Consider the following 20,523-nt stretch of genomic DNA (forward strand, 5'->3'; position numbering starts at 1 on the left):
AATTTTGCCAGGAACAACCCTTTTGTTGCCATGGGTTCTTTTACGTGCGCTAAGTGCATGCTGCACACGGGACCTCGGTTTATCGTCTCATCCGAATGACTAGTGTCCAGACCACCACTCAAGGTCTAGTGGAGGGGGAGAAAATATCGGCGGCTGAGCCGTGATTCTAACCAGCGCGCTCAGATTCTCTCACTTCCTAGGCGGACGCGTTACCTCTAGGCCATCACTCCACTAAACGACCTCCTGTTCATGCATGTCATAGTTTAAATGACCTCCTGTTCATGCATGTCACATTTGAAATGACCTGTTCATGCATGTCATAGTTGAAACGACCTCCTGTTCATGCATGTCATAGTTGAAACGACCTCCTGTTCATGCATGTAATAGTTTTGCATAGTTAGTGATGGCCTAGAGGTAACGCGTCCGCCTAGGAAGCGAGAGAATCTGAGAGCGCTGGTTCAAATCACAGCTCAGCCGCCGATATCTTCTCCCCCTCCACTAGACATAGTGGTGGTCTGGACACTAGTCATTTGGATGAGACGATAAACCGAGGTCCCGTGTGCAGCATGCACTTAACGCATGTAAAAGAACCCATGGCAACAAAAGGGTTGTTCCTGGCAAAATTCAGTAGAAAAATCCACTTCGATAGGAAAAACAAATAAGACTGCACGCAGGAAAAAAAAAAAGAAAAAAAAAAGGGGGTGGCGCTGTAGTATAGCGACGCGCTCTCCCTGGGGAAAGCAGCCCAAATTTCACACAGAGAAATCTGTTGTGATAAAAAGAAATACAAATACAAGTACAAAATCAATCTTCTTACAGTCATGGCATACCCGGTTTACCCATCCATCCCCAGCCTTTAAACACAACACAGGAAAAGAAACCAAGGTTAAATGGGGGAAGTTTCCAAAACCGTTAAAACTACACCAAGACAAGAGAGGCAAGGCCTTCAAGACTCACTTGTGATAAATTAAGTCCCCTGGCATTAATTACAGAGTCATTTCCCTTTTTTTACTATCTGCACCAAAAACGTTTGCAAAATAAATAAAAATTCCATGCTTAGCAAAAGAAGTTCCTGTTTGAACAAAAGATGATAATAATGACTGCTCTTGTTGTTGTGTCAGAATAAGAGGTCAAAGTGCCAAGTTTAGAGAATACAAAAAATATAAATATAACAGTAAATGCAGTTTGCATATAATTAGGCTTCTTTTTTTTTTTTTGGTGCCCATCCCAGAGGTGCAATATTGTTTTAAACAAGATGACTGGAAAGAACTGAATTTTTCCTATTTTTATGCCACATTTGGTGTCAACTGACAAAGTATTTGCAGAGAAAATGTCAATAGGAGGAGTTTGTATTATACTCCATGTTTGGTGTTTACATATACTTACCATGTCAAACTGATGCAAACTAGGCCTATGGTTTGCTCTGTTTGGCCAAATTTCGCACGGCTAACAGTGAAAAGACGCCCCTCTTAGTCTGGCCCGCTCTTAGCCAATCAAACGCCTCTAACAGCTATAAGCGCTGAATCATTCCTTTGGCCAAGGCTCTCCACGCCATCTTGTCAGGTTTTCGCTCTGTCTCGTGTAACGCTTTTTTTGGCTATTAAGCGTTTTCATTTGGCCTTATTTTGTTGTATGCGGCTTGCATGTATATTGTTCTTACATTCTGTGTACTCGTTTCGACTCGGCCCCCTCGATTTCTTCGTATTTTTCTACCTCTGAGTCGATCCTGTCTTTCCTTTCTCTGTTGGGGATCGAAAGTTACCACGGACACACAGACACACGGACACACACACACAAACACAGACAACCGAACACCGGGTTAAAACATAGACTCACTTTGTTTACACAAGTGAGTCCAAAATGTTACTGACTAGCACGCGTTAAGTGGAGATAGGAAAACTGGTCACAGACTAAGACGGGAAACTGTACCAGGGTCAGGGTAGATGGGGGAGCTCTCAAACAGGAGTGTGGTGGCCCCATTACACAGAGGCCCGTACAGCACATAGCTGTGTCCTGTAATCCAGCCGATGTCGGCCACACACCCGAACCTCTCGCCTTGCTGGTAATCGAACACATGCTGCAACAAAAGCAATGGTCAAGATAGCTAGCTAAAAACGGGCTCTCTATCATGATGCCTGCATTGGTTAGTTGGCTGACAGATACTGTTGTGTGCTTTTCCCTCTGTCTTTGAAGTCTGTATCTGGTGGGATACATTATAATATAGATGAAGGAGTGGAATTATCCTCGCGAATACAGAACTCAGCACCAAAGCAAAGGTCCCAGATTTGATTTACAAAAAGGGCTGGGATTTTTTTCCACCATTCAAGAAATCTGCAATAGTTATATGGGTGCAAGTCTTTTTGTTTTGACGATAAATCCAAGTCCTTTGCGCACATGAAAAAGAGCACATAACAAGAGAACTGAGCCTTCCATTATTCTGTCAAATTTACGATTTACTGAACAGACCTCCCCACCACCCTAAAAACAGAAGAAAGAAATGAATCTCAGTTGGATCATTCCTGAAAATATGGAGTGGACAGCCACATCAAATGTTTCATTTGCTTTTTGTAATTGATAAAGAGGACTGTGGAAGGATAAACAGGCTGGGATATCCTTTTATCATGCCCACACACAAATTAACATTTTCTCTTAAAATCATCATGTGCATTTTACACAAGTTGAATAATCCATTTGGTTATTAAATGAAAGCCAGTGTGTGCTTTCCTATACAGCTGCCATCGTTGAAAGTTTGATTTGGCTGGACTTACAATACAATGTTTTTGGAAACCAGTATGTGTCAGAAGTGTAAGGGGAAACACTACAGGAACCAAACACAATGACTGCATGCAAATCGATAAAACTAGAACACATCAAAAAATAACTAAATAAGCTAAAAACCAAAACCAAAAACCCAAACAAATATGATAAGGGGTAGTAGGCCTCCTTCGGTCATGGCTGACCATGGATAGAGTATATCCGACCTAATGTCTAATTGGGCTGTCTGCTTGGACCAAGCAGCGTCGCCTGTGACTGTAGAGACCGATGCGAGAGAGACAGTCTCTGTTGCAGCGGTCACATGTGTAAGCTGATGCTGGTCTGTCGGCTGCTGTCCCTTTTCTGCGAGCTGGCTTTTCTGCTGCAGCAGCTGACAGTTTGTCCTCACCAATCCGTAGCTGATTCTTGAGAGTGCTTCTCCATCTGTTGCAGTCATCTGCAAGGTCCTCCCAGGACTCAGTGTTGATCTCAAGCGCCTTCATGTCAGGTTTGCAAACGTCTTTGTATCTCAGCTGTGGGCGGCCGATGCCTCTCTGCCCCGTGGCGAGCTCTCCATAAAGGATGTCTTTTGGGATGCGACCATCTTCCATGCGGCGAACGTGGCCCAGCCAGCGCAGAGAAGGGGACAGAACAGAGAAAAAGAATGAGAAGAAAAGCCAACCGTAACCACAAACAAGCCAACCTTAAATGTTGTAGCCGCGTACAGAAGGTAGCCGGCGACGGAGTGAGCGATGCCTTTGGGTTTGCCGGTGCTGCCTGATGTGTACAGCATGAACAACATGTCCTCGCTGCTCACCGGCACTGGCCGACACTCACTGCTCTCCGCTTCCATAGCCTGTAAATGTACAGGTACAAAGTAAGGATGGAGAGGGGAAGGGTGAGAAAATGATGCAGACACACAGCAAGACATACTGTTTTATCTTTTTTTTTTATATTCATCCTTACGGTTTTTTTAGATTAGGATATTTCATCAGCGAATCGAATGCGATCCTGCCTTAATTTTAGCGCGATCGCCCAATCGAGCTACATAATTATGTGACCTGGTTGGAGACATAATTTGACAAAAAACAAGAACGCCAGAGAATCGACAGACAGGCAGAAAATACGAAAAAAAACTTAGCTGTATGAAGAGCACAGGAACAGGAGTCATGATGGCTGCCGGAAAAAGAGGGCGCTAGCCAGCGGGACAAAGGGGAGGTTACCTACTTCCGGGAGGTTATCGGCCGTAGTTGCTTTCGTTTTCTCCGCATAGGCGGATAGTAGTTTGCACAGGACAGGAATGTCAGACCCCTGCCGGAGTCTGCACTAGTTGGGTCACGGTTAAGTATGTGTAATTAAATTTCATTTTCAAACGTATACATGTGAATATAAAAACATTTAACACAAAGATCAGACAACTTCCATTCTGACCACAGGTAGTGGATAGTGGACCAGACAACTTCCATTCTGACCACAGGTGGTGGACAGTGGATCAGACAACTTCCATTCTGACCACAGGTGGTGAACAGTGGACCAGACAACTTCCATTCTGACCACAGGTAGTGGATAGTGGACCAGACAACTTACATTCTGACCACAGGTAGTGGATAGTGGACCAGACAACTTCCATTCTGACCACAGGTGGTGGACAGTGGACCAGACAACTTCCATTCTGACCACAGGTGGTGGACAGTGGACCAGACAACTTCCATTCTGACCACAGGTGGTGGACAGTGGATCAGACAACTTCCATTCTGACCACAGGTGGTGGACAGTGGACCAGACAACTTCCATTCTGACCACAGGTAATGGACAGTGGACCAGACAACTTCCATTCTGACCACAGGTGGTGGACAGTGGACCAGACAACTTCCATTCTGACCACAGGTGGTGGACAGTGGATCAGACAACTTCCAATCTGACCACAGGTGGTGGACAGTGGACCAGACAACTTCCATTCTGACCACAGGTGGTGGACAGTGGATCAGACAACTTCCATTCTGACCACAGGTGGTGGACAGTGGACCAGACAACTTCCATTCTGACCACAGATGGTGGACAGTGGACCAGACAACTTCCAACACCTAACCTCATTCTGACCACAGGTGGTGTACAATGGACCAGACAACTTCCATTCTGACCACAGGTGGTGGACAGTGGATCAAACAACTTCCAACACCTAACCTCATTCTGACCACAGGTGGTGGACAGTGGATCAGACAACTTCCAACACCTAACCTCATTCTGCCAAGGCACCTGGAAAAAAAAATGAAAAAAAAAAAAAAAAAAAACATCCTCAAGACGTCCAAATGGCCTGACCAACCTTTTCCAGTGACACGTCTTTCGGTCCCATGCGCACATCAGCTCCTGTGCGCTGATAAACGAAGACGTGATTGACGGAGGGGCAGGAGGCGACCGCTGTGTCCACCGCCTCCTTCAGCTGGATGACGCGGCCTCCTCGCACCCCCTGGTCGGCCGTCACCACCGCTTTCGCTTGGGCTGGGGAGGCCACACGCTGCATGATTAGCTTTTTTGGTTCGTTTTTTTGTTGTTGTTGGTTTTCTTTTCTCCTTTTTTTTTTTTTTTTTTTTTTAAGTAACTGACTCATTCAAAATGCACACAGATGAGTGAACATGAGTGTAACACTGGAGAAAACAAAAACACAAACAAACAAAAGGACTACACACAAAAAAGACCCCACCCCCACCCCCCACCCCCCCAAAAAATATAACTCAGATGAACAGACAAATGGACAGACAACCAGACAAAGACACACAGAAAGCATCAAATGAAACGAAAGAGCAGTCCGATTTAGAAAACTTACATCATAATGTATAGTCTTTGAATTATTCACACTGACATGCAGTATGAGAATATGCTACACCAGTTCACTACCTGTACGAACATCATCCTGACGACACATCATCAGGAAAATATGCTACAGTACTTCATCACTTGTAAGAACATCATCCTGATGACAGATCTTCAGGAAAATATGCTACAGTACTTCACCACCTGTAAGAACATCATCCTGAGGACAGATCTTCAGGAAAATATGCTACACTAGTCCACCACCTGTAAGAACATCATCCTGAGGACATATCTTCAGGAAAATATGCTACAGTACTTCACCACCTGTAAGAACATCATCCTGACGACACATCTTCAGGAAAATATGCTACAGTACTTCACCACCTGTAAGAACATCATCCTGAGGACATATCTTCAGGAAAATATGCTACAGTACTTCACCACCTGTAAGAACATCATCCTGAGGACATATCATCAGGAAAATATGCTACAGTACTTCACCACCTGTAAGAACATCATCCTGAGGACAGATCATCAGGAAAATATGCTACAGTAGTTCACCACCTGTAAGAACATCATCCTGAGGACATATCTTCAGGAAAATATGCTACAGTACTTCACCACCTGTAAGAACATCATCCTGACGACACATCTTCAGGAAAATATGCTACAGTACTTCACCACCTGTAAGAACATCATCCTGACGACATATCTTCAGGAAAATATGCTACAGTACTTCACCACCTGTAAGAACATCATCCTGAGGACATATCTTCAGGAAAATATGCTACAGTAGTTCACCACCTGTAAGAACATCATCCTGACGACAGATCTTCAGGAAAATATGCTACAGTACTTCACCACCTGTAAGAACATCATCCTGACGACATATCATCAGGAAAATATGCTACAGTAGTTCACCACCTGTAAGAACATCATCCTCAGTACAGATCTTCAGGAAAATATGCTACAGTACTTCACCACCTGTAAGAACATCATCCTGACGACAGATCTTCAGGAAAATATGCTACAGTAGTTCACCACCTGTAAGAACATCATCCTCAGTACACATCTTCAGGAAAATATGCTACAGTACTTCACCACCTGTAAGAACATCATCCTGAGCACAGATCTTATGGAAAATATGCTACACTAGTTCACCACCTGTAAGAACATCATCCTGAGCACAGATCTTATGGAAAATATGCTACACTAGTTCACCACCTGTAAGAACATCATCCTGAGGACAGATCTTATGGAAAATATGCTACACTAGTTCACCACCTGTAAGAACATCATCCTGACGACAGATCTTCAGGAAAATATGCTACAGTACTTCACCACCTGTAAGAACATCATCCTGACGACATATCTTCAGGAAAATATGCTACAGTACTTCACCACCTGTAAGAACATCATCCTGACGACATATCTTCAGGAAAATATGCTACAGTACTTCACCACCTGTAAGAACATCAACCTGACGACATATCTTCAGGAAAATATGCTACAGTACTTCACCACCTGTAAGAACATCAACCTGACGACATATCATCAGGAAAATATGCTACAGTAGTTCACCACCTGTAAGAACATCAGCCTGAGGACAGATTTTCAGGAAAATATGCTACAGTACTTCATCACCTGTAAGAACATCATCCTGACGACACATCTTCAGGAAAATATGCTACAGTACTTCACCACCTGTAAGAACATCATCCTGACGACAGATCTTCAGGAAAATATGCTACAGTAGTTCACCACCTGTAAGAACATCATCCTGACGACAGATCTTCAGGAAAATATGCTACAGTACTTCACCACCTGTAAGAACATCATCCTGACGACATATCATCAGGAAAATATGCTACAGTAGTTCACCACCTGTAAGAACATCATCCTCAGTACACATCTTCAGGAAAATATGCTACAGTACTTCACCACCTGTAAGAACATCATCCTGACGACAGATCTTCAGGAAAATATGCTACAGTACTTCACCACCTGTAAGAACATCATCCTGACGACAGATCTTCAGGAAAATATGCTACAGTAGTTCACCACCTGTAAGAACATCATCCTCAGTACACATCTTCAGGAAAATATGCTACAGTACTTCACCACCTGTAAGAACATCATCCTGAGCACAGATCTTATGGAAAATATGCTACACTAGTTCACCACCTGTAAGAACATCATCCTGAGCACAGATCTTATGGAAAATATGCTACACTAGTTCACCACCTGTAAGAACATCATCCTGAGCACAGATCTTATGGAAAATATGCTACACTAGTTCACCACCTGTAAGAACATCATCCTGACGACACATCTTCAGGAAAATATGCTACAGTAGTTCACCACCTGTAAGAACATCATCCTGACGACACATCTTCAGGAAAATATGCTACAGTACTTCACCACCTGTAAGAACATCATCCTGAGGACAGATCTTCAGGAAAATATACTACAGTACTTCACCACCTGTAAGAACATCATCCTCAGTACAGATCTTCAGGAAAATATGCTACAGTACTTCACCACCTGTAAGAACATCATCCTGACGACAGATCTTCAGGAAAATATACTACAGTACTTCACCACCTGTAAGAACATCATCCTCAGTACAGATCTTCAGGAAAATATGCTACAGTACTTCACCACCTGTAAGAACATCATCCTGAGGACAGATCTTCAGGAAAATATGCTACAGTACTTCACCACCTGTAAGAACATCATCCTGAGGACAGATCTTCAGGAAAATATGCTACAGTACTTCACCACCTGTAAGAACATCAACCTGACGACATATCATCAGGAAAATATGCTACAGTAGTTCACCACCTGTAAGAACATAATCCTGACGACATATCATCAGGAAAATACGCTACAATAGTTCACCACCTGTATACAGATCTTCAGGAAAATATGCTACAGTACTTCACCACCTGTAAGAACATCATCCTGACGACACATCTTCAGGAAAATATGCTACAGTAGTTCACCACCTGTAAGAACATCATCCTGATGACAGATCTTCAGGAAAATATGCTACAGCAGTTGACCACCTGTAAGAACATCATCCTGAGGACAGATCTTCAGGAAAATATGCTACTGCAGTTGACCACCTGTAAGAACATCATCCTGAGGACAGCTCTTCAGGAAAATATGCTACTGCAGTTGACCACCTGTAAGAACATTTCCTTAAGATCTGTCCTCAGGCTGATGTTCTTACACGTGGTGAACTATTATAGCATATTTTCCTGATGATATGTCGTCAGGATGATGTTTTTATAGGTGGTGAACTACTGTAGCATATTTTCCTGAAGATCTGTCCTCAGGATGGTGTTCTTACAGGTGGTGAAAAGAACTGTCCTCTTTTCATTTCTACACATGAGTGCACCTTAGTATATCACATATTAGCATGAGCTCAAAAAACAATGCTGATGTAGAAAAAAATGTCCAAAAATGTTTGTTGTTATTAAAAAAAAAAATGAGTTGAAAAGTGACCAGATATCACCACATGGAAGTAAACGGAAACTCCCCTATTCTTTGCTAAGGCATGAATTGTCCGCTTGCACATCCACAAAATATGTGGGGTTGGCGTTGCTGAGAGAGCCAGAGGTAGAGGGCCCAGACTGATCGCGAATCGATTGCGATCGTGCCTTAATTTTAGCCCGATCTCCCAATCGAGCTACATAATTGTGCAACCTGTTTGAAGACATAATTGGACACAAAACAGAAACGCCAAAGAATCGATAGACAGATAGAAAATGCGAAAAACTTAGCCGAATGAAGTGCACAGGAACAGGTGTTGAGATGGCTGCCGGAAAAAGAGGGCGCTAGCCAGGGGGGCAAAGGGGACGTTACCTACTTCCGGGAGGTTATCGGCCATAGTTCTCTCATTTTCTCCGCATTGGCGGATAGTAGTTTGCACAGGACAGGAATGTCAGACCCCTGCCGGAGTCGGCACTAGTTGGGTCACGGTTAAGTATGTGTAATTAAAATATATTTTTGTATGTGTGTTATTCCCTTCTCTTTCACTTCCATAACCCTCAGGTCTGTTCCAGCCCCTCCACTTCTTTATGTTGACACGTCTGACTGTGACCATCACAACAGCAGAGGAGGCAACACCACCTCCATAAAATCAACCAACAGCACTAACTTAGCAAATAACCTTGATCACAGTTTGATCGGCTCTTTCTACAACAGGCGTACACAATGTTCTTCCCAAATTTCATCAGCATTACATTCAAACAGAAGCAAGAGATGCTAATGTGTTATTCAAATCTAGGGTAGGCTTTCAAAACTTGACCAGACCATTGGGTTTATGTGAATGTCGGGCATCTGCTCCCCCTTTTTTTCTTTTCATTTTTTATCCAAAGCAGATGTAGTGCTGTGTATATATATCTGGACTGGTCCACATGCTTTTGACAGCTGCTTGAAACTGAAACTAAAAACTGTCAGCACATATTACTGACCATCTTGAATGCGACTGGCCAACGCCGTGGCGCTAAACCCGGCAAACACCACGTTGTGCACTGCACCGATGCGAGCACACGCCAGCATGGTGGCGATAGTGATGGGCGACATGGGCAGGTAGATGGCCACACAGTCACCCTTGGCAATGCCACTGTTCTTCAGGGTATTGGCCACTTTGCCCACCATCTCGTGTAACTGTCTGTGAAAAAAAAAAAAAAAAAAAATCTCAAATGATTGTTACTGTAACAACAAATCATCTCAGGTAACTCTCTGTAACAGAACCATCTCTAATAACTCTCTGTAACAGAACCATCTCTAACAACTGTCTGTAACAATAAACCATCTCAAATAGTAGTAACAGAACCATCTCTAATAACTGTCTGTAACAATAAACCATCTCAAATAGTAGTAACAGAACCATCTCTAACAACTGTCTGTAACAATAAACCATCTCAAATAGTAGTAACAGAACCATCTCTAACAACTGTCTGTAACAATAAACCATCTCAAATAGTAGTAACAGAACCATCTCTAACAACTGTCTGTAACAATAAACCATCTCAAATAGTAGTAACAGAACCATCTCTAACAACTGTCTGTAACAATAAACCATCTCAAATAGTAGTAACAGAACCATCTCTAACAACTGTCTGTAACAATAAACCATCTCAAATAGTAGTAACAGAACCATCTCTAACAACTGTCTGTAACAATAAACCATCTCAAATAGTAGTAACAGAACCATCTCTAACAACTGTCTGTAACAATAAACCATCTCAAATAGTAGTAACAGAACCATCTCTAACAACTGTCTGTAACAATAAACCATCTCAAATAGTAGTAACAGAACCATCTCTAACAACTGTCTGTAACAATAAACCATCTCAAATAGTAGTAACAGAACCATCTCTAACAACTGTCTGTAACAATAAACCATCTCAAATAGTAGTAACAGAACCATCTCTAACAACTGTCTGTAACAATAAACCAGTCTCAAATAGTAGTAACAGAACCATCTCTAACAATTGTCTGTAACAATAAACCATCTCAAATAGTAGTAACATAACCATCTCTAATAACTGTCTGTAACAATAAACCAACTCAATAGTATAACAGAACCATCTCTAACAACTGTCTGTAACAATAAACCATCTCAAATAGTAGTAACAGAACCATCTCTAACAACTGTCTGTAACAATAAACCATCTCAAATAGTAGTAACAGAACCATCTCTAATAACTGTCTGTAACAATAAACCATCTCAAATAGTAGTAACAGAACCATCGCACAACTTGGATAACTGTCTGCAACATAAGACCATCTCTGGTACATGTCTGTAATAAAATCATTTCTTATAAGTATTTTCAATATATATAGAGAGATATATACAGATATATAGATATATATAGACAGAGATAGAAATATATATAACACAAATATTGTGACTGAATGCAATGCTCTAATTTCTAAATGAAGTTCGTAGAACTCTAAAGAGAGAAGTGTAAAATTATATAGATTACAACATTATTGTTGTGATGTTATCAATTAATGTACTTGTGAAGTGCTGGATCTTGTGCAGAGACAAATGAAAATGCTTGCAAACCAGCTGTTTACAAGCTCATAAAACACTGACAATGAAATCCAGATAAAAGTAAAGAACAGAAAAAAAAAAAGCAGAACTTTCCAAGATACCTGTATGTGATAAATTCTTCAACGCCAGGCTCATCCTTCTCCCAGATCAGGGCGACTTGATCTCCCAGTGTAGGCAGATGACGATCCACACAGTTTACTGCACAAACAGTGATACCACCTGATCAAGTACTGCAAAGTTAAACTCTCTGTCTCTCTTTCTCTGTCTCCTTTATAGTTTATTCCTCTCTGTCTCTTTCGTTTGAGACAACAACATCAACAAAAAGAGAGAGAATATATATGTAGGTATATCACATGTAGTAAAGTGACAAAACACACACACACGTACATACACACACACGCATACAAAATTTTCAAGTCTGGTCAGATCACACACACACACACACACACACACACATTATCAAGACCCAATATTTCATTCTCATTCCTTACATTAACCCCTTGACAACTGCTTACAAGTATGCTGGTCGGTGAAAAGCACTGCCACCTCACCCGAGATAAAACAGATATGACAGGCCAGGACATCAGTCACAATTTTTTATCTGACTTCTTAACCTTGGTCTACATTATGTTTAATCAGTAAAATCAGTGACACCATTAAACTGATAAGACCACAAAAGTAGTGACTGCATGCCCTTAAAACCAGGTCACACTGATCTCATTACACCAATCAGGTTCAGCAGTCAAGAGATTAAAATTAAGTGTTACTTGACCTGTGGACACTTCATAGACTCTACACACACACACACACACACACACACACACACACACACATCATCATCATCATCATCATCATCCACACACATCATCATCATCATCTCCTTAAATACACAAATAAAAACAATACATTTAAAAGCAAATATTATAACTATATATATACACATGTGTATATGTGCATATATTATATATATTGGGTTAATATATATATATATATATATATATATATATATATATATATATATATATATACAGAGAGAGAGACACACAGAGAGAGAGAGAGTGACTCAGTGAGTGAGTGTGTGTGTGTGTGTGTGTGTGTGTGTCTGTGTGTGTGACGTCTTGGCATTTGACCTTCCTTATCACATTTCTCACTCTCTGCTAAGATTAGTTTATAAGAAGTTGCGACAGCTTCCAACGTGTTTGTTATGTACACCGTCATACACAACAATACATCCAAGCATAGTTTACCTGATGCATTCAGCTTTCCTTCCATGAACCACTTGAATTTCCCCTCTTTCATGCAACAGTCGAATACGGTCTGGAAATCTTGATCCCATTGCAGCCTGGAACGAGCAAGCCGACCCCAAAATTCTGTCGGATTGTCCAAGCTGTACTTGTGAAGATCTTCGTGCGACCGCAGATGTTTTAGATCTGCAAATTCGGGGAAAGGTGTTGAAGTTATGGAGCGACACCATGACGGACCAAACACGATCTGTCGCACATTCTTCAGTGTATTTCCTGCGAAATTTGTCGCGCGAAACAGGCTGTGCATCTTGCTTTCAGCGCAGCCGCCCAAGCGTTTCGTGTCCTTGTTGCGAAAAACTCAGCCAGTCGATTGACCTAGTTACGTCCCGTGTTTCAACAGACACGGTAGCCTCCCGTGCGTTATGTCATACAAAGTCACACGAGGCTTTTCTTTTCTCTCCCTCTCTCTCTCTCTCCCTCTCTTTTCTGTTTTTTTAAACACAATGTTACATTGAAGTAGTAGTACCCCCAAACGTGCACCCACACCTGCCCAGCCCCAGACTCTTTGAGTGAGTGTCTTAGCTGCGAAGAAATGAGACTGTTTCTTGTGTGTGTGCTGGCCATAAATAAAGAGAGGTCGATCAGAATCAGGACCAGGATCAAAATTCTTCGGGGGGTAAGGGGAGAGGAGGGCGAGGGGTTTCGGGGAGGAAGGAGGGGGGTGCTTTAACAGACAGAAATGTCCCGCGTACGCAATGTTCGTCTCTTTTCGCTCTTGTGTGTGTGTGTGTGTGTGTGTGTGCGCGCGCGCGTGCATTCTGCCCCTGCGGTGTGATATGTCGGACAGCAAGAATGAGGTAACGAGGCCAGTGTGCATTGTGGAAGGCGTCGCCGTATTGTTTTGCCAACCAGCCAATCAGAGCACGGACTTAAATATAGAAAACAACCAGAGCTGTGCCAACGCCCACCACTTGAAGCATTTGGTCTGCATCCTTTGTAGAGAGAGAAAATATTTCACTCCTTTAGCCTTGATCTGCTGGTTTCGAACAGCATCAATGTTAAACATTCAACTGCTTTTTTTGACAGCAGCGTTCAAATCCCGCTCAGTCTCGCCCTTTCTCCCAAGTTTGACTGGAAAATCAAAAGGAGTGTCGGGTCATTGGGAGAAGCTGAAAAACCCATTGAGATCCCGCCGTGTGCAGCACGCATTTCGCGCACTGAAAAAGAACCCACGGCAACGAGTATACTCTGGCATAGAGTAGACATCCATTCTGATACACACACACACTTATGGAAATATATATGTATATATATATATATATATATTTATATCGACACACACACACACACACACACACACACACACACACACATATATATATATATATATTATGCATACATTCAAGACCTCAACTTGAGGTTGGGTCATGCTGCTGGTCAGTCACCTGGCTAGCAGATGTGGTGTAGCATATATATATATATATATATATATATATATATATATATATATATATATATATATATATATATATATATATATTGTCTGTGCAATAATGATGATGATGATGATTATAATAACAATGATGATAATAATACAAAATAAAAAGCCACATTCGGCAAACTTTTGTATATGCATAAATGTGCCACACACACACACACACACACACACACACTTGCACCTGCATAGGATAGTTTGTTCAAGTTATGAATATGTTGTCTCCATGAAAACTAAATAAAATGATTTCATGTACATACATATCAGAATACAGAATGCAAAACACAAGCCTCATGAACAATTCCGTATGGCAAAATGAGTACGTACTGGATTACATTGTGGACACAGGTAAACTTGTATGTTCTGCAATTTAAATGATTATTTTGCACTTGAAAGATTGCAGCAATCTAGTGCTCAAGTCAATAATGGAACACAGTGAATATTACTGCTCTAGAATTAGGGATGAGAAAGGCCAATGTATGACCTAACTTTTAGCTGCCGATCAAGTTAATTGTTAGTAGACTACCCTGACACAGAGCTGATGGCGTATAGTTTAATATGCAGCATACGCCTGTGCATTTTCAAGTGTGGACAACAGTGTACAATTTTCAAACATTTTCTTTATTTGCTGTTTTCCGTCCAAAGCCCACCTTCTTCACACATGACCATTTTATTTTTGATTTCATATTAATTTATTTCTTGTAAGGCCTTTCTTCAGGATTGTAAGGCTAAATATTCTGGGTTTGCATCACTGGGTTTGTTGTTTTTTTGTTTGTTTTTTTTTTTGTTTTTTTTTAATGACAAAGTATTCAGAATTGGCTATCTTATTGACTCACTTGTGTAAACAATGACAGTCTATGTAATAATCCAGTGTTCTCCTTCTTCATTCGTGTGCTGCTGAACGGACACACCATTTGCATAGACCCAGGGTTTCTTCTTCTTCTTCTTCGTTCGTGGGCTGCAGCTCCCACGTTCACTCGAATGTACACGAGTGGGCTTTTACATGCATGACAGTTTTTCCCTTGCCATGTAAGCAGCCATACTCCATTTTCAGGGATGTGCATGCTGGGTATGTTCTTGTTTCCATAACCCACTGAATGCTGACATAGATTACAGGATCTTTAATGTGCATATTTGATCTTCTGCTTGCTGATACACACGGAGGTGGTTCAGGCACAAGCAGGTCTGCACACATGTTGACCTGGGAGATCAGAAAAATCTCCATCCTTTTCCTGCCCTTGAGATTCTGTTAACTGTATTTAATACTTTTTTTTTTTTTTTTTTTTTGGTCACATCAAATTTCTCTGTGTGAAATTCGGGCTGTTCTCCCGAGGGAGAGCGCGTCGCTGCACTGAGAGCACCACCCATTTTTTTGTATTTTTTCCTGCCTGGAGTTTTTTTGTTTTCCTATCGAAGTGGATTTTTCTACAGAATTTTGCCAGGAACTACCCTTTCATTGTCATGGGTTCTTTTACGTGTGCTAAGTACATGCTGCACACAGGACCTCGGTTTATCGTCTCATCCGAATAACTGGCGTCCAGACCACCGCTCGAGGTCTAGTGGAGCGGGCGAAAATACTGGTGACTCTACTGGGATTTGAACCACTGCACTCAGATTCTCTCGCTTCCTAGGCGGACGTGTTACCTCCAGGCCATCACTCCACTGATACTTTTCAACATCCACCTCCACCTCCAACCAGCACTTTTTCAGACATGACTGTGTTACTCTTTCATCAGTGACACCTGTCAAATATGACCTACTTTGAGGTCAGAAGGGGAGATTTGTATCAGGAGTTGTTATCTATAGTGAAGTAACAACAGTATTTACAGCTTAGTCTTTTTGTGAAGGACTATGACTCTCAAACTAGGAGGCAAAATGGCACTGGCTCTTAGTGCTGCAGCCTTGGGGGCTAGTTGGCCTTTGGGAACCATCCCAACACCGACTGTCCTAAAACCCTCTTGGCCGAGAGAGTGGGGATGTAACTTGGGGCAAGACACTCTCCACTATAATCAAATTCTAGCCCAAATAATCGGAACAGCAGTTGCCTCCTCTGCCGTTCTGATGGTCATAGTCGGACACGACTGACTATCATATATATATATTTGGTTGGCTGTCCAGCCTGTTTTGTGTGGCTGTGTAAGGGTCAGGTATCAGCCCACCTACCCTCACAAACCTTTTTTAAAAATTTTATATATATATTTTTTTTTTTTTAGATATGGTGTGCACATGGGTCAGTTAGCACAATTTCAATGCCTCTTTCAAACTTAAAACCAGAACCCGCTTCATGTGTATGTATGCAAGCAGAAGATCAAATATGCATGTTAATGATTCTGTGATCCATGTCAACACACAGGGGGGCATGTTAACATGGTCATACCCAGCACGCACACCCTTGGAAAACAGAGTATGGCTGCCTACATGGCAGATAAAAGCATTCATACGTACAAAATCCCACTCACACACGAGACAATGTGGGAGCTGCAGCCCACAAATGCAGACCCCCCCCACCCCCCGAAAATGTCCAAGTACTCTGACATTTCTGTGCTTCTCTAATGTTATGATTATCGTCACAAAATATTGACGGGCGCAATAGCCGAGTGGTTAAAGCGTTGGACTGTCAATCTGAGGGTCCCGGGTTTGAATCATGGTGACGGCGCCTGGTGGGTGAAGGGTGGAGATTTTTCCGATCTCCCAGGTCAACATATGTGCAGACCTGCTAGTGCCTGAACCCCCTTCGTGTGTATATGCAAGCAGAAGATCAAATATGCACGTTAAAGATCCTGTAATCCATGTCAGCGTTCGGTGGGTTATGGAAACAAGAACATACCCAGCATGCACACCCCCGAAAAATGGAGTATGGCTGCCTACATGGCAGGTAAAAACGGTCATACACGTAAAAGCCCACTCGTGTGCATACGAGTGAACGTGGGAGTTGCAGCCCACGAACGCAGAAGAAGAAGTAGAAGAAGTCACAAAATATTTCTTTGTGTGGAATTCAGGATATGCTCTCCCTGTGTCATGCTCTACATGAGAAACGACTTGCATCCCTTCCCAACCCAGCACAAATGCCCGGACAACACAAACACAGACAATAACGAAATAAAAGTTCAATATGTATTTATTTAATACACGATTTAAACAGTACACAGAGGGCCAAATCACAGCAATATTGACAATCAAGCACAACAATAACACAGACAAGAGAATCAATGAATTAATCTGAGGGTCCCTGGGTTCGAATCACGGTGACGGCGCCTGGCGGGTAAAGGGTGGAGATTTTTTACTATCTCCCAGGTCAACATATGTGCAGACTTACCAGTGCCTGAACCCCCTTCGTGTGTATATGCAAGCAGAAGATCAAATACGCACGTTAAAGATCCTGTAATCCATGTCAGCGTTCGGTGGGTTATGGAAACAAAAACACACCCAGCATGCACACCCCCGAAAGCGGAGTATGGCTGCCTACATGGTGGGGTAGAAACGGTCATACACGTAAAAGCCCACTCGCGTGTATACGAGTGAACGTGGGAGTTGCAGCCCACGAATGAAAAAAAGAAAAAGGATTTAATCAATAAACAAAGGCATGAAATAACACAAAACGGTAAGGATTTAATTGATAATAAATGATCACAGCCCTTCGAGTGAAAGCAGGTGGTTTCCGACTGAGGAAATAAATCCACTCTTTTTCAAGGGAGAACAGAGGGGAAGCGCAGTGGAGGTGTGTAGAATAGAATAGAATAGAATAGAATAGAATAGAATAGTTTTTATTGTCATAAAACCTTAAAGTTTATAAGACACAATGAAACATAAACATGAGCATATTAAGAAGAGAAACATTCATGAACAAATTTCGCCAGCCTTGGCTGTATTTCTGTTAGAAGTATCAGTTCACTAGGCTTTGCATTTGGATGACATATATTGATTAGGAATCTGTGTCTGTAAGTATTGTACTTTACACAATTGTCTAAAAGGTGAATCTCATCTTCTAAACTGTTACAAGTATCACACAGTCTTTGTTCTTTCAGTGTATTTTTATATCTTCCCTGTTCGATGTGTAAGTCATGGGCGCTGATTCGCAACATGGTCAGTGCTTTCCTGTGTTGTGTATTTGCTGTATTCTTTATATACAATTCAATTTTATAATTTGTCACAGCGTTCTTGTAAAATTCTAATTTAGATGAACTGTCATGTTTCTGTTTCCAAAATTTTACATATTCATTTTCAAGCTTCTTCAATATAGCATACTTTAATCTTTTAACATTAAAAGTAAACTGATTTTTCCAAACATGATCTAATCCAGTGCTAGTTAATACATTTCTTATGAAAAGTAGCCACTGAACATTTTCATTTGTTTGACGATACATGCATTTATATGTTGTGTATACAAGAGACTTTTGAGGAAGCTGTAATATGTGTATCCAATAGCCAATAACTTGACATATTATTTTTAGGCTAATAGGGAATCTTCCTATTCTCCTAAAATGGGGAGAACCACTGCTCTTTTATGTACACCAAGTAAACGATTACTTTGTATGTGTGAATATGAATGTGTACACAATTAGAGAAAGTGATGACACAAATCACAGACACTACATGGACAATGATGACGACGGAACTGTAACAGGTAACGCCAATAATGCAGGAGAACAGATGGTTACAACAACGATGAAAGCAAGTAGGTGATGACGACGACAAGACTGAAGTACGATGACGAAGACAAAGACAAACGTTGAACACTTGGGAAACACTTGTGTACTGCTCAGGCTGAGGAACGCTACATTGAAAGCAGTGGACGCCAAAAGCCAGTGGAAGACAAGGGAAGTCAGTGGAAGGAGTTCAAAGGCTATGGAAGTGGGACCACTGAAAAACTTCCAGACATGGTACTTCTAATAATAATAATAATTAATAATGGATACTTATATAGCACACAATCCAGAAATCTGCTCTAGGTGCTTTACAAAAACGCTTTTGTTAACATAAACATTATATCTATGTTACATACACACACCAAAATGTGACCACACACACACACATACACACACTGCATACATACACTTTAACATACATGTGTATCTAACAGCTATCCTAACACATACGCACACATAGGCAGGCACAAACTTACATAAACACACACACACACAATACACATTCATATACATGCATGTAGTTATGTACACATACATATGTATACACACAGTCAAGTGGACCTGCCACAATTGAACTTATTGCTGAGGGAAAAGGTGAGTTTTGAGACTAGATTTAAAAGATGCGAGGGAATCAGAATGACGGAGGTTATCAGGGAGCTTGTTCCCTTCTACCCAAAAGACTGGAAGCCTACAGTCACAGGGGATGTTACTTCATTCTGGTTCAGTCAGCTTTTTTACTTCAGGATACATGCAAGCTTTTATATGCATTTCGACCTTACCATATATAGCCATAAGCCATTTTCATGGATGTGCATGCTTCGTACATAATTTTGTGTTTCCCTAACCCACCAAAAACTGACTGTGAATGGGGATTATAGGATCTTTAAATGTGTATTTGATTTTCTGCATGTGTATTCTCATGAACAGGGTTGAGGCACCAGCAGTCAGGGTTGAGGCACCAGCAGTCAGGGTTGAGGCACTAGCAGTCAGGGTTGAGGCACTAGCAGTCAGGGTTGGGACACTAGCAGTCAGGGTTGAGACACTAGCAGTCAGGGTTGGGACACTAGCAGTCAGGGTTGGGACACTAGCTGTCAGGGTTGGGACACTAGCAGTCAGGGTTGAGGCACTAGCAGTCAGGGTTGAGGCACTAGCAGTCAGGGTTGAGGCATTAGCAGTCAGGGTTGAGGCATTAGCAGTCAGGGTTGAGGCACTAGCAGTCAGGGTTGAGGCACCAGCAGTCAGGGTTGGGACACTAGCAGTCAGGGTTGGGACACTAGCAGTCAGGGTTGGGACACTAGCAGTCAGGGTTGAGGCACTAGCAGTCAGGGTTGGGACACTAGCAGTCAGGGTTGAGGCATTAGCAGTCAGGGTTGGGACACTAGCAGTCAGGGTTGGGACACTAGCAGTCAGCATTGCATGTTGACCTGGAAGATCAGAAAAAACATTCAACTTGTACCTGCCAGGCATGGATACCACTATCTTCTTCTTCTTCTTTGTTCG

General features: G+C 41.9%; 1 protein-coding gene across 2 annotated transcripts in view; it reads right to left on the reverse strand.

The window, feature by feature from the left end:
- The window catches only part of LOC143280763 (acetyl-coenzyme A synthetase 2-like, mitochondrial), a 41,853-nt gene extending 28,615 nt beyond the window's left edge, over window positions 1-13,238 (reverse strand). For both annotated transcript variants that reach the window (XM_076585436.1, XM_076585435.1), the window contains exons 1-6: window positions 12,886-13,238; window positions 11,740-11,836; window positions 10,047-10,246; window positions 5,078-5,253; window positions 3,458-3,610; window positions 1,930-2,077 (exon numbers count right to left, since the gene is read on the reverse strand). In XM_076585436.1, coding sequence (XP_076441551.1) covers window positions 1,930-2,077; window positions 3,458-3,610; window positions 5,078-5,253; window positions 10,047-10,246; window positions 11,740-11,836; window positions 12,886-13,189 — 1,078 coding nt within the window. In that variant the 5' untranslated portion in view covers window positions 13,190-13,238. The remainder of the gene's footprint in view (window positions 1-1,929; window positions 2,078-3,457; window positions 3,611-5,077; window positions 5,254-10,046; window positions 10,247-11,739; window positions 11,837-12,885) is intronic.
- Window positions 13,239-20,523: the final 7,285 nt, after the last annotated feature.

Source organism: Babylonia areolata, chromosome 4, assembly GCF_041734735.1.
Source record: "Babylonia areolata isolate BAREFJ2019XMU chromosome 4, ASM4173473v1, whole genome shotgun sequence".
In the NCBI taxonomy this organism is placed as follows: domain Eukaryota; kingdom Metazoa; phylum Mollusca; class Gastropoda; order Neogastropoda; family Buccinidae; genus Babylonia; species Babylonia areolata.